At 38.9% G+C, this 15158-nt stretch overlaps 1 protein-coding gene across 4 annotated transcripts in view; it reads right to left on the bottom strand.

The window, feature by feature from the left end:
• FOCAD (focadhesin) overlaps positions 1-15158 on the bottom strand; it is a 304380-nt gene that overhangs the window by 104260 nt on the left and 184962 nt on the right. For all 4 annotated transcript variants that reach the window (XM_047699424.1, XM_047699423.1, XM_047699425.1 and 1 more), the window contains 3 exons: positions 9523-9657; positions 6086-6136; positions 5246-5329 (listed from right to left, as the gene is read on the bottom strand). In XM_047699424.1, the coding sequence (XP_047555380.1) occupies positions 5246-5329; positions 6086-6136; positions 9523-9657 (270 nt within the window). The remainder of the gene's footprint in view (positions 1-5245; positions 5330-6085; positions 6137-9522; positions 9658-15158) is intronic.

The raw sequence follows: 15158 nt of genomic DNA, 5'->3' as shown, positions 1-15158 counted from the left end.
AGCAGCCAGGGGAAACAGACAACGAAGTTTACAGCCTGAGACTACACGGGTAACGCCAGCTACCACACCAGCGTATCAAAGCACCGGGAAGCTCTGACGTACACCCCATGCACAAATGGCAGGGGGTTTGGGGAGTTGGAAGACAGAGGGAAACATGTAAATTACCATGAAAACTCAGAGGGATGGGGAGGATATAGAGAAATCAGAACCATCCTATTCCGCTGGTGGGAATATAAAATGGTGCAGCCCCTTTGGGAAACAGCATGGCAGTTTCTCAAAAAGTTCAACAGAGTTTCCACATGGCCCAGCAATTTCACTCCTAGGTATGCAACCGAGAGAAATGAAAAGGTACAATCACACAGAAACTTGCATGTGTGTGAATGCATTATTCATAATAGCCCCCAAAGGGAAGCAACTCAAAGGTCCATGATCTGATAAATACATAAACTACGTGTGGTCTTATCTACACAATGGAATATTATTCAGTCAAAGGTGTGCATACAGATACGCACCAGAGATGAACGCACCTTGAAATCATTATGCTAAATGAAGGAAGCCAGTCACAAAAGACCACATACTATGTGATTTCATTATAGGAAAGGTTTGGGTTAGGTAAATTTAGGGACAGAGCGTAGGTGACACAGTTGCTTAGGGCTGCAGGAGGGGAAAGGGGTGATGGGGATTGACTACTCATAAAATTTTAAAATTAGACTGTGGCTGCTCTGTGATTAGTTGCACAGTTCTTTGAATATACCAAAAACTCACTGAATTGTACACTTTAAATGGGTGAATTATATGGAATGAGAATTATAGCTCAATAAAGCCGCTGAATAAGAACAGAAGAAGGGAAAGAGGAAGGTTGGAAGGAAGGGGGAAGGAAGGCGTGTTATAAAGAGGAGGTGGTAGAGGAAAGGGGAGGAGGGTGTGGCAGAAGCCGGAAGCTATCACCACCTTCGGAGGGATCTTAACTGGTGTAGGAACTATGGCAAATGACCAAATGCTTCCAATTCCAGAATTATTTAATGTAAAAGGGATAAGATTATTTTTACACATATTCTAGCCCACCCAGTCTTTCTGTTCGGTCAACCTAAATTACTTAAAATGAGTCATAGCACCCAAGCCAGCAATATTTCTTAGAAACGCTAAAGAAAGACCTACTAGGTTGGAAATAAAAAATAACGATCCACTCATCTATCTTATGTTGTCTAATTTTACATTCACATAACTGGATGCCTATATTAATTTATCTGCCATGTGGTAAAGAGCATATGTCTGCATCTCACATATGCATATATTTTAACAAAGAAACTACAGATGTACTGTAATTTCAGAATAGTTGATATAGTCTGCCGACTTATAATAGTATGATTTGTGTCTTCAAAGGCGAGTTAATTCTCCTGAATGTATTAGCACTTACTCTTGGACTTTGGTTTCATTACCTTTCCCTTTCTCTGCTCACCTCTTAAAGAAGTACTTGTTCCAGCTTCTCTGTGCTAGGCTTTTCCCTTGGTTTGTGTGTAATGACTGAGTAAGAGGAATGTACATACAACTAAGAAAAAATCAAAAGAAGTCACATAAAAAATACCTGTAAAATTATAACATTTTGGTAGATTACATTATCTACTAAAACATCCAGAAAACCACGTACATATTTCACACACAGGCACACACACAAATACACCCTTCCAATTATAGCTAAGCTTTGTTGAAAAAACTTAAGTGGAGAGCCAAATATGAAATGATTAATTACTTTTAGAATCGGCTTCAAATTGAATATTGGAAAGCTTATCCTATAAAATGCCTCCTCTATGGGTCCTGAGCCACATAACCTTTCAACCACCTTTCCTAGTGTATAACCTATGAAAACCCAGGAGTTTGTGCATAAACACAGGATTTTATTTAGAACACGTCAAGTATCCACATAAATTTATTTAAAAAGAGAAACAGCTTCTGATGAATGCAGTGACATTCACTTAAATCAAAGCCAAACAGGTTACACCATATTAATACCAACCCAGGATGCATAATGAGTTCTTTTATATTACTCACTTCTAAAATTAACTCCAGAAATCAATAACACAATCTATCTTAAGATTTCCAAAATAAAAAGTTTAATTTTTAAACAACTAAATATATTTTTAATGAACCCAAGTCAGAGATGAGAATCAATCTTCCACCTAAAGGTTCATCCATTACTGACTGTTTTACCAGAATAACAATTCTCTGTATTTTGGTTGTTTTTGTTTGTTCTCTTTTACTCGGTTGGGGGCACATTAAAGAAGACAGAAGAGAAGGATAAATAGCTAAGCACAACAAAAAAATACAAACTAAAAGAGAAAATCATCTGTGTCCATTTCTTAACATTGGAATCAACAAGTCCTCAAAAAAGCTCCCTGAAACTTTCTGACCAACTTTAGATTTGCATATTTCAAGTGATTAACATTGACACTTTAACCAACAAAACATATGGATTCATTCAACATTCCCAGATTATAAAATGGCCTACTACTTAGTGTATGTCCAATAAATAATTGCTAAACCGATCCAAGTATGAAGGGTCTATCATTAATAATGCCACAGAACTTCCTAATAACAAACCAATGACAAGAAATATGAGCTAATGAATTTGATATTCAAATTGCCTAACTCACATGGTGTCTTACTCAGCTCTACTAATCACTGACATTTTCCATCCTGCCTTACCTATAATGTTTCATTCAACCCTAACTAATGTCTGCCACTCCCCTAACACCTTTTGTTCTATCAATCTGTGAGCTTTCAACAAGTTTCACAGCTTAAATTGATGCATCAGTCAACAAGAAGTCTATCTTTAGTAAATGTGAAGAGACCTAGTACTTACAAAGTAGCTGAGTTATCCACAAAAGTAGCAATGTTGATCAGGATACAATGTATCTTTCTGTAATTTCTTCCTACTTGAAATTCACAGCACTCTCATTTAAAAGATTATCTCACAAGTTTCCAGAAACTGAGAGAATGTGGATGTACTTTCACGGGAAAGGTCCAGAGGGAGCCTTCAGTTTTGTGAGTGAACCTTGGTGCAGAGTGAGTCATCTCTGACAACAAGGAAGAGTGTTGGTTGTTACACTGTAGAAGACCCTACCTGGCAGGGGCCTTCAAATCACTGAAAATACGATTTTAGAGAAGATGAGCCTCAGTTTCACCTCACTATCAACTACCAGATGGAGGTGGGGACCTGACTCAGTTGTATCCTTAGCTTTGGAGAGCTTATTTGGGGTATGAACACACTGACCATTTTCCTAGACTTTTTGGTCCTTGGGTATTCAAACAGCCAAAGGGAAACTCAGTCATCAGTAAAAAGGAGAAGAAAGCATTGTGCAGTCTTAGAAGCAGTAATTCTCCATGAGGAGGCAGGCTGTCTACACCAGAAACTGGAGGTCAAAGACGAACTCTTTTAAATCACTTATGTCTCCTCATCTTAAACCTAGTTGAGAATATCCACTATAGTGAACCACTGTTACTTTGGGGAATAAGCCGAATCCCAGAAGGGGGTAAGGGTAAAATAAAGGCTGAGAAGAGTGGAAAAAAAAAAAAAGATAAATTTTAGAGATTTCCTTTATAGTTCTTCGTACTCTAAAGGTAAAAACCCAAGCATATCTAGAAACCCAACACTATCACCACCCTTTATGTTGGAAGGTATAAAAGAGCAATTTATGGATCCTCAGGGATCAGAGAATATTGAAGAATTAGATTAAGAAAGTATCTAATATCTCACTGAGCAGAAGTTTATGCTCAGAAGTTTATGCTCACTTATCTGAGCATAAACACTAAGAAGCACAACCAGGAACTGAATAGAAGGCCAAAGTAGGAACAGATATCAACATTCCAATATGTAAAGAGATAGAGACTAAACAGTCAAGAATATGTGGGAGTTATTTAATGCAACCTAGTACTCCAGCTGGCATATTTCATGAATAATAGCTAAAAGTAAAGGCAATTATTATGCCGTGATCTAACTTAGCAAATGCTCATTAAAATAATAATAATAAAAGGTATCTTTGCAGATGTTGTAGCCAATTTACTGGCAGTTTGCCTACAAAATTTACAGGTAGCTTTTTTTCCTTTTTCTTTTTCCTTTTTTTTAAAGACGGTTTGAGTATTGCTAGTCACCATAGCTCAGTCTGAGGTCCCATCTTTTTTAATTTTATGAGTCACAGAACACGTCTCCATAAGTCTTCCCATTTGTGATGACCGCAAGACAAGCTGGCCAACCTATGTTTGCATCCTCAACGTGGGAAATCCTGCCTTAGGATTTGGTTTCACAAGAGCCTTTTATAGGTCCCTCCAATTCAAGCCAATCAACACAAGTCTGCCTTGTTCCTACTGGCACCTAACCTCGGTGTAAACTCAATTCCAAAGAAAAACTCAACCCATTTTAACGCCTTAGGAACCAAGATACTTATATCGAAACTTCTTAGGCCACTTGACCTAAGGACAGACTCTGGGTAACGTTTCACATAACTTCTCTAACACAATGTCTGCCTTACGCTCTAGAGACCCTCGATAAACATTTCTCTGCATTTGAATTAACAGCAATACGAAATGTGAAATATACACTTAGCTCCTTAACATAACCGAATAATTTAAAGCTGGTTAGGTTCAGGATATATTAGAAAAGACTGTATGTTTTTAGTCTAAAAGTCAAGGCAGTGTCACATAACATCTTAACCCCTAAAAGAGTGATACTTTCCTCATCTAGTTCCCTGGGGCTTTTCACACTAAACTAAGTTTTGTGGGTTGTCTGTTTGTTTGTTTGTTTGTTTGTTTGTTTGTTTTGATGTGGCATCTCAATTTTGTATCAGAAATAAGGATCTTTGGCTGCCCAGGTTGCACAAACCTTAGCCGATGCAGGCCATCCTTGGATTTAAAGTTCGAGATGGAACACCAACTGGGCAAAACAGTTGCTATGGGGACACAGATGTTCTGGAACAATAAGCCTGGGGCCCAGGCATGCAGTCCTATACCTGGTCATCTACAGAGACTTCGGGGGCACCACAGGTGGTTCCCATTGGCCTCAAAGAGATTTAAATTCATATCTGTGAGGTCTAAGACCTCTGTGGTCTTTTACAGGTTAAACAAGCAATAAATATAAGTTCTTATCTTTTATAGACCACATATTTAGAATTACAACCATCAGGTAAAAACCTTCTAAGAGAGGAGATACAAATGGAGTTATAAAACCGAGCGAGAAAGCAGAAAGGCCTACCTCTTCAGGCAGATGAAGAATGGTGTGCTCTCCCGCACTGAAGTGTGACAGAGATTTATACGCGGCATTGGCTACAACTGGGTCCTAGACGGCGTACCAGTAAGACAAACAAAAGAAACAACAGACATTACACATCAACTCTGGAAGAAGAAAGACAATCCATCCCGCACCAACCTCGAAGTTCTAGAGTCAGTGCTTTGGAAATGATCCTCAAGCCTGCTTACTATGTCGCAACTAAAAATAGAAAACTGCAGTGGGTAGGGAGATCAGAAGCACTCAATTTTTATCCTAGTTTGGATGTTAAACAGAACATAACTCAAAATCGCCAGGTCCCTGTGACATAGTAGGGTTGACTGAAAGGAGTATGAGGAAATGGAGTCTGATAGGCTCCGATTCTCTAGCTACTAACCAGGAAAATTAGCCCTTGGGAATCTCAGCTCATACACTCTTGAGTCTAATATCACTGACAGACACCCTCTTCTTGATTGGAAACCATATCTAAAGAAAAGTACTGAACTTTGTTTGCTTGATGAGCTCATTGGTAGGGGAGGGGCAAAGTAGGAAAGGGGAAAGGCCTTCAAAAAAAAAAAAAGAGAAAACATCAGCAGTCTCTCTTCACATCTGTCAGCTTCACAAAGTAACAAATAAAGTGCACTTCATGACAAAAGTGTACTAATCATAAAATCTGAGAATTTCTAAAACCTAAACTCATTAACGTCACAATTCTTTAAAGATCACAAAGCCATCATTTCGAGTTAGTTCTATTTCTTATTCCTAGAGTCTTATTTCACAGTTCTTTCTCAACTTGGTTCTGTTTCACTGACACCCTTGTGATAGTACCTTGTTTTGAGTGTGGGTCCAGAGGAAGCTGAGGACTTGAACTTTAAAATTCTGAAAAATCAATAAACATCACAATAAATTGCGAAGATGAAGACAAAACAGGGAACAATCCAAAGTAGAAAACAGTGAAAATTAACTCAAAATTATACCATTAGTGATTGACTTAATCTATATTTAGCCACCATTCATGACATGAAAATAGAAAGAGATGCATCATGGAAATACATGGACATCTTAAACACAGTATGTTAATATTATTAAATTTAGAAACCTGGGCATCTGGGTGGCTCAGTGGGTTAAAGCCTCTGCCTTCAGCTCAGGTCGTGATCCCAGGGTCCTGGGATCGAGCCCCGCATTGGGCTCTCTGCTTGGCGGGGAGCCTGCTTCCTCCTCTCTCTCTGCCTGCCTCTCTGCCTACTTGTGATCTCTGTCAAATAAATAAATAAAATCATTTTTAAAAAATATTACTGAGGGACGCCTGGGTGGCTCAGTTGGTTAAGCAGCTGCCTTCAGCTCGGGTCATGATCCCAGCGTCCTGGGATCGAGTCCCACATCGGGCTCCTTGCTCGACAGGGAGCCTGCTTCTCCCTCTGCCTCTGCCTGCCATTCTGTCTGCCTGTGGTCGCTCTCTCTCCCTCTCTCTCTGACAAATAAATAAATAAAATCTATAAAAAATATATATTATTTAAATTATTATTGCTTATGTCCAACTCTTCTGCCAACTTTTGAGCTTCTGGAAGGCAAGGACTAACAATACGGTGTAATGGGAAAACAGAGGCTATGGAGCTAAATGTCCTGGACTTAGACACCAGCCTTTGTTTAGAAACCACAATGATATTCAGGCTTCTTGTCTGGCATGTAGCATGTACTCAATAAATATTTAATGAATGGATGTACCTCTCAAAACCTCAGATTCCTTAGCTCTAAAATGAAAATAATACCTTCCTATGAGATATTAGAACGAATTGGTACAATGTAATGAGAAGAGTGCTGGGGATTTAATAGGCTCTTAAGAATATCTATTATGTGTTAGTATTTCTAAAGCCTAGGACGGTTTTACGAAATATATTCTGAGTCAATGAATGGATGTACAAGCACTTAGCAAAGCCATTCAGAAAATACACAAATTGAAACATGCTATCTATTTGCCACAAGCCTATAGTTTAAAGGGGAAAATAATATACATACATATACATATACCTGTATTATAAAACAGAAATGTTCTTAAGACAGTACAGATATAAAAAAAAAAGTCAAGCCTATAGCAATAGACCCCTGCTTGCACAAAAGTTTGCAAAAATAGTGATGAATTAAACCAATTATTTATTCTCTAAAATAGATTTTAAAACTAGGGATTTAAAAAAAAAAAAGCAATTCTGGCAGAGAGAAGAACTGCACAGAGGAAAAGAAACAGAAAAGTTTAGAGGTAGAAAAAACACATTCCAAGCGATTTAGTTTTCCTGGAGTGAAGGAGGCAGAACCGCAGAGTGAGGACAGATTCTAAAAGGCCTGACTGGTTAGGTATAGAGAGGCTGGACTCCATTTTAGGCAAACACACGACACTGAGGTAACTGGGGAAAACAATGACCTTAGAAATTTGGGGGGAAAATTATACCCAAACTCTAAGCAGTTATCAGAGAACGCTTTGTTTAAATATACACATGGAGGGAGAGAAGAGGGAGGGAAAAGGGAAAGGATTGGGGGTGAGAGAGGAGGAGATGAGGGAAAAGACAGGAACAGGAAGAGACAGAGCCAGACAGACAGCGCAAGACAGATGGACAGAGGTCACTGCATTTCATGACTTCTGCTTCCAAGTGGACTACAGTTACTGAAGGGCTCTCCCTTACTGGGAGGAAACTGATGGCTAGAATGGCTCCATAGCCATCTATCTGAACGAACAACAGAGGAACCTTAGTATTAACATGAGCATAAAGAGAAACCAAAATAAGACACTGGTGAAAAAGAATGTAAATTTGAAGAAGAAGAAGGAAAAAAAAAAAAAAAAAACAACCAAGTGTCCCTTACACATACATACACACACACACAAATTTTTACAGCCATTGGTAAGCAGATATTAGAAAGCAACACAAAAACCAGTTCATAAATTAACCTGTAATAAAATCTGAGTAACTCAAAAGTACAAGCAATGCAAAGGTATATGAGTTCAGTCCTTGAAAACAGAAAGTAGATAAACACAACATGTCCTCCCTTTGGCTTTTAGTCTTAGCTCTTTATCAGTAGCCCAGGACACTTTCGGACAACGTGAGTGTATGTATCATAATAGTCTCCATAAAAAAGACTTTTGGTGAACTATATACTGTAGGAGTCTTATATTGACTTTTTTTTTAAACCCCAAAACAAAACCCCAAATCTGAGAATAAACTCATCCTCTATTGGTTCAATCATTCACTGAGTAACTACTTACTGACTGTGTGTTACGTGCCAGGCCCCCTGCCGGGGACTGTATTCTCAGGAAGGACAAATTTTATTTTATTTGCTGTGCAGCATTAAGAATGATTAGAAGACATATTATCTTATAATCCTGCCTTATCACATAATCTAAAGCATGGAAGGGACCATTATTGGATTCTTCTGGGGGAGGTAGTTTATCAAAGTCTGTGAAGCACTAAATCAAACTTAAAGTTCATGAAGATTTCAAGTGAAAATCAATTGCCGGGCTTTAATGGAAAAAGACAAAAGGGAAGCCTGAGTGGGAATGTGGCTACAGAAGTGGAGACATAAATGAATTAACCACCCTCTCATTTTGCTCATTTTGGGAAGAGAGAATACGGAACGTGTTAAACAGAACACGTGGATCTTCCATCCAGGCTTTGAGTTCACGGCAATGACAAAAAACCAAGCAGCTCATACAGACATTTTCCTCTCCTAAGGTAGTCTGATTTTACAATCATCCTCATCGTACAGATGTATATAGGAAATGTGAACTAACATGTAAAAATCAAATCTTCCTGGGAAACCTAGTAGCAAAACACAAATGACAGTATGTCTATACTATGGGAGATTCTGCCCTGCCTTATTAAAGTCTTTGTTACTTTTTTTTTTTTTTTTTAGAACTAGAAGCACTAATAAAATGCGTTTAAACTTTTGGCCTCAGGAATTCCATTATTTTAGAAACCCTATTTTTAACACACTGACTTTTTATTTTATTTTATTTATTACATCCTGACTTTTTAACATCTTGGCTCTCTTCTCATAATAAAAACGTGGTCTCCTTTATATAAATAAACCCTAGAGACACAGAATTGATAAGGACTCCTATTCCAGCAGTCCATAAAGATATCACGTTCTAAGGAACAAAAAGTGTTAAAGGATTTTTGGCAAACAAAGACTATGAATATCTTTTTCCCGAAGTTATTATGAAACCCATGTCTTTCCAGTGTGAAGAGAGAAAACATATTTGGCCTCCAAACTCGTACCTCATATTCAGCTGTGTTGACGGTTAAGGAAGGAACGAGAGAAAACAGTTCACTAAGGGTCTTCAGAATGAGAGGTCTCGTGTCGCAGCTGAGCTTCGGGGACAGCGCATTCCAAGTGGAGCGAATGCAAACGACCTGTGAAGAAAGGAAAGAGTCAATACCTCACAAAACCCCAATTGATAGGAGGCCATTAGCACAGAGTACTATCTCTCATTATAAGGAAACCAGCAAAGAACAAGAACATTCCCAGGAGTTAAGACTTGATAAGGTATCACTCCTCAAAAGAAACGATTTAAACCAATATAAACTGTGGTTGAAGACAATCCAGCCTGACTCTCAGGACCGTTTTTTTACTACTTTGCTAACCAAGGAAATAAAACTCTCCCAGGCGGACACGGGCCTGCATTGCCGGCGCACACGTCCGAGGGTGAGGGTGGGGTTAGTTACGTGTGCTGCCGAAGAACTATTCCAAACAAAGAAGGGTAAGATAATGTTAGAGTGTTTCTAAAGGCAGGTATCTGCAGCTTTTGTCCTTTTTCAGCCCTGCTGAAACTGCATCAGCACTCAGAAAATTGAGATGTTCAATATATAAATTGAACATACTCAAATCATCTTACAAACATTTAAAGGAGGCAGGAGAATAGCTCTATTATTTAAAATAATAATTTGGGCGCCTGGCCTGCCCAGCTGGTAGAGTAAGCGACTCTTGATCTCAGTGGTCCTAAGTTCAAGCCCCACGCTGGGCAAAGATCTTACTAACTAACTAATTAACTAACCTAATAAAATACTTTAAAACTTTGCTTTAAAAGTCACTTCAGATTCTTTAAGAGGGGTTAAAGAATAAAAGAAAATGACACCCCAACAAAATTGTTATTTTTAACTTGACCCAATTTTCTAAACCAAGTGCTCTTAGTTCATTTCACTATCTGGTTTTCTGGAGATTCAAGTGTCTTCTCAAGTTCAATTGCAACTACAACAGATGACTTCTTCACTTAGAGATATTTTATTAAAACTTTAAACTCCAGGAAGGAAGAGTGCCAACAAAGATCAATTAGATAGAGTTTAACAAGGCTCAATCTTTCTAAAATACTCCCACCTCTTCTCTTAAGCGTCAGTTCACACACACAATTTATCACTATCTACAAACATAAATTATTTAGGAAAAACTACATAAGGTAGTAAGTGAAAAGATGTCAAAGATAAATGAATAATATATATCTAAGGACACAGATTAAGAAGCTTAAAGAGGAGATCACAGAAGGAGTAGCTCAGAAGATGTGGGTTTAATGTTTTTGCTCTTATTTTCTCTTTTTGCGAAACAAAAGAAAAATGTTCTTCGGCTTGGGACCCCCTGCAAATTTGGGGTGAATTCACATTTACTAGGGAGAATACTGTGTGACAGTCATGTCAGTAGGCACATTTATACAAAGCAGCCTTAATATTACAAAGCATCAGTATTTGCCATCAAAAGATAAACTAATTCTTTCAAAACTCTCAATTCAACATGGAGTATCTGCCCAGCATAGCATAAAGTACTAAGAGGAACAATGGAATATAAAACATAATCTAACATCTCAAAGAATTTAGCACCTACTGATGAGAATGTACATAATTCCAAATCATCAGGAAACGAAAGAGATGATTAGATTTAAAACTGTTGTCAACAGAAAAGAGTTTCAGGAGGAAGTAGGGTATAGAGTGCTGTCTGGGGGTGGGGGTCATCAGAGAGGATATCCAGAGCCAGAAAGCCTCAAGATGGGACTGGAAGAAGGAATAGACAAATCCAGCAGACACTTCCTGAAGGGGTGGAAAGCATAAGTCGAAACACGAAGAAAGTGAGTTGTAGGCACAAAACTGGTATGCAAAGTACCAGTGAGGGAAGGCTGGCAGATCAGAGAGGACCTAGGATCCTAAAACAAGTTTGACTCAGAATCAAAAAAGAAAAGGAAGCTTCTAGCAGTTTCTGAGCTGGGGAACATCAAAATTAAAATGCCACTTTTGAAAGAATCTTCTGGTAGTCTTAGAGCCAAAGTCAAAGAAGCCACCCAACCCTGCTAATTCCTATTTCTCACTGGTCCCCAACACATACAGAGCCTCCAACATTTTCCCCAATTCTCATGCTCAGTGTGTTAACTGTGCTTTTTCTTCACTTTAAATGCCCATCCGATTCTAGCTGAGGAGGTTTCAAGACCCAGTTCAAACCCCAATTCCACAATTAAGCTTTCTCTTACAGTTCAAGCCCTCCTTTTATCCCTTTCTTTCCTCAGCCATCTAACACTTAAAACTCTGCACCACCCAATTTAGCATTTAATTATATACTGTCTAGTACTATTCACCATTTTCTTGAACATAAGTTGTCTCCTCAAGTAGATATTAAGTTCTTTGAAGATAATGATCATGTCTCATAGTTCTCCCTCCCCACTCACCTAGCATGGTAATAAGTATATAACAGATCATCAGTACATATCAACTACTCTTCGTACAGAACCTGAGGAATGCTAAATCTGAGATGGAGAATGAAAGAATTAAAAGAACCTGGAGAATGAATTGGGAAGAGAAAAGATTTTGCAACTAATGCCTAGGTGAATAAAAAGTAACATTTTAAAGAGGAGGGAGGGGAACCTGGGTGGCTGAGTTAGTTAAGCGTCTGCCTTTGGCTCAGGTATTAATCTCAAGGTTCTGGGATGGAAACCCACATCGGGCTCTCTGTTCGCAGGGAGTCTGCTTCTCCCTCTGCTGCTCCCCCTGCGTCAAATAAATAAAATCTTTAAAAAAAAAAAAAAGGGAAAACTGGACAAAGAAGCACATTTGTAGGAGATGGAACTAGGGATGATGAGTTCCATTTGATATATGTCTAATGTGAGTTGGTGGAAAGACATTCAGAGAGAATACCCTGCAAGGAAAAGAAAAGTACTTCCCGGGTTTGGGCACCAAAAAAAAAGAAAAGAAAAGTACTACAACTCAGATGTGAGGTTGGTCAACAATAGCTTTGTTGTTCGAGTATTTCTAGAAATCAAAATACCATGAGGAGGTATGGCCTCACAGATGCTCTGACGTACTCTGCAGATCAATGAAGAAGATGTCTGGCCATCAACTGCACAAGTACAAAAAAGGCCTTGCCTTGCCCTTTTGGTGGGGGGGTGGATGGGCAGGAAGGCTACAGCCTTCAAGTTTATTCAAGTGTTCACAGAACTTCTTGTAAAAAGTCTTTCTAGAAAGTTTGAAAGTGAAGGCCCGAAATGGTACTGTACATATGGACTAGGAGACGGTATTTCAGAACCGCAGCCAGGAAGTGTGGCCTTACATGGATGCAAGGTACACATGGGGGAGTACCTGTAAACCCAGGCTTGTCCCCATAATCAGAAGCAGGGAAGCCTCTAGTAAAGAAGGCTGGCTGCTTTCCCTGACCTTCCCAACCCTGGGCTATTCTTGATACTACATTGCAGAGATCTCCTGGCCCTGAGGGCTCCTTGAGTTCAAGCTATTACCATCTTACTATATCCACCTCCTGGAACCCTGGGGATCTGATCCACTACCCTTCTGACCCCTACAATCTACTGAATGATATCAAATTAGTCAGGCTCATGGTCCTGACCTTTACTGGCTCGTTCTGCCTCTACTCTTCATTACCCAATCACTTGTCTATTTTCAGAAAACAAGTTGACATCTGGCTCTAGGAATGTGATGGACCATAGCTGAAGTGACTGATGAAGAAGGAAATTCTGCTCTATAAAGCTGAGCTGAAAAGGAAAAAAGGTAGGGGTGGGAGCATGGGGAGAGGGTGGTGGTGTTAATTACCCATGCCAGAAACAAAGAGGCAAATAACCACACTGAGGGACTGTAAGAAAGTTGTCAGTTTCCATAACCTAATAGCTTGTGTTTCAATGTCCACAGGGAAAGACAAGATACCGCCTGTAGCCCTATAGAAGGCAAGGAGTTGCAACTGAGACCCTAACATAAAACCAGCACCCTTGGGGTGCCCGGGTGGCACAGTTGGTTAAGTATCCAACTCTTGGTTTCAGCTCTGGTAGTGATCTCAGGATCATGAGATCAAGCCCCCCCCAAAGGGCTCTGTGCTCAGTGGGGAGTCTTCTTAAGACTCTCTCTCCCTCTCCCTCTGCTCCCCCCTCTTGTGTGTGCTCTCTCTCTTTCTCTCTCTGAAATAAAATAAATAAAATCTTTAAAACAACAACAACAGTGGGGCCTGGGTGGCTCAGTGGGTTAAAGTCTCTGCCTTTGGCTCAGGTCATGATCCCGGGGTCCTGGGATTAAGCCCCATATCGGGCTCTCTGCTCGGCGGGGAACCTGCTTCCCCCAACCTCTGCCTGCCTCTCTGCCTACTTGTGATCTCTCTCCGTCGAATAAAAACATTTAAAATAAATAAATAATTAAATAAATAAAATAAAAATAAAACAACAACAACAAAAAAAACCCCACACAAACACAAAAAACAGCACCCTCAAAAGAACTGAATCCTTAGTGTAATGGTTGGACTAAAAACCACTGGGCTGAGACACTGAAATAACAAAACAGCAGTGAGCTAGGGGCACATGGATCGCTCTCAAAGGATACTCCTCTAACACGTAACTCAAATGGTTTGCAGAGAAAAATGAGATAAAATAAGCTCCTCTAAAAAGGAGCTCATGTTAAAAAAATTTTCGAAAACTATGATACAGTCCAACATGAAAGAATCAAGAAAAACAAGAAACATCAGGACTAAACATCTCAGACCTTTAGATAACAGAGCAGCAATACTGTAAGAATTAAAGATTTCAGTAGGAGGAGGGCGGTTGGGTTATGGACATTGGGGAGGGTATGTGCTATGGTGAGTGCTGTGAAAGGTGTAAGCCTGACAATTCACAGACCTGTACCCCTGGGGCTAATAATACATTATATGTTAATAACAAAATTTAAAAATTAAAAAAAAACAGAATTAAAGATTTCAGACAAGGCATTTAATTACCAGTAAAAGAATATGGCATGATGGAAAAGAAGAACCAAATCTGGAAAAAAAAACAAGTAAGATCTCCAATAATGAAGAATATAATCACTGAAATTATTATTTTTTTAAAGAAATACTTATTTATTCAGATACAAGTCTTTTGTCAGATATATCTATTTTGAATATTTTCCTCTCAATCCGTGACTTGAGTTTTCTTTTTTTTTAATCTTGGAACACTGCTACAAAAACTAATGATGTATTTTATGGTGACTAACATGACACAATAAAAAAAAAAATCACTGAAATTCTTAACCCAACAGATAGGAAGTTATCCTATCTACAGACCAGAGAGATTAGAGTTACAAAATATAAAAAGAAATTCGAAGTCAGGTAGTATCAAAAGAGGTGGTCTTTCTTACATTTATCAAGAGTTCCTAAAGGAGAGTCATTTGAGAAAGGCCCTTGGATAAGTGGTTGATTCCAGGACTGGACTAAGAAAAATGTGACTGAAGTCTGGAGCATCTTATGGTGCCAGAAGTAAGGAAGTGTTCATTAAAGGATGTGGACTTGCTGAAAGGACAAAGGAGCCAGTCTTAAAGTGTTCCCAATGAACAAATAAAAACCCCTAAGTCCTCAGAAGCAAAAAGAGATAGATAAATACATAAGCAAATAAGAAAGAAGGAACAGCTCTTTC

Source organism: Lutra lutra, chromosome 13 (assembly GCF_902655055.1).
Source record: "Lutra lutra chromosome 13, mLutLut1.2, whole genome shotgun sequence".
Taxonomy (NCBI): Eukaryota; Metazoa; Chordata; class Mammalia; order Carnivora; family Mustelidae; genus Lutra; species Lutra lutra.
This window is presented reverse-complemented; position numbering and strand designations above follow the sequence as displayed.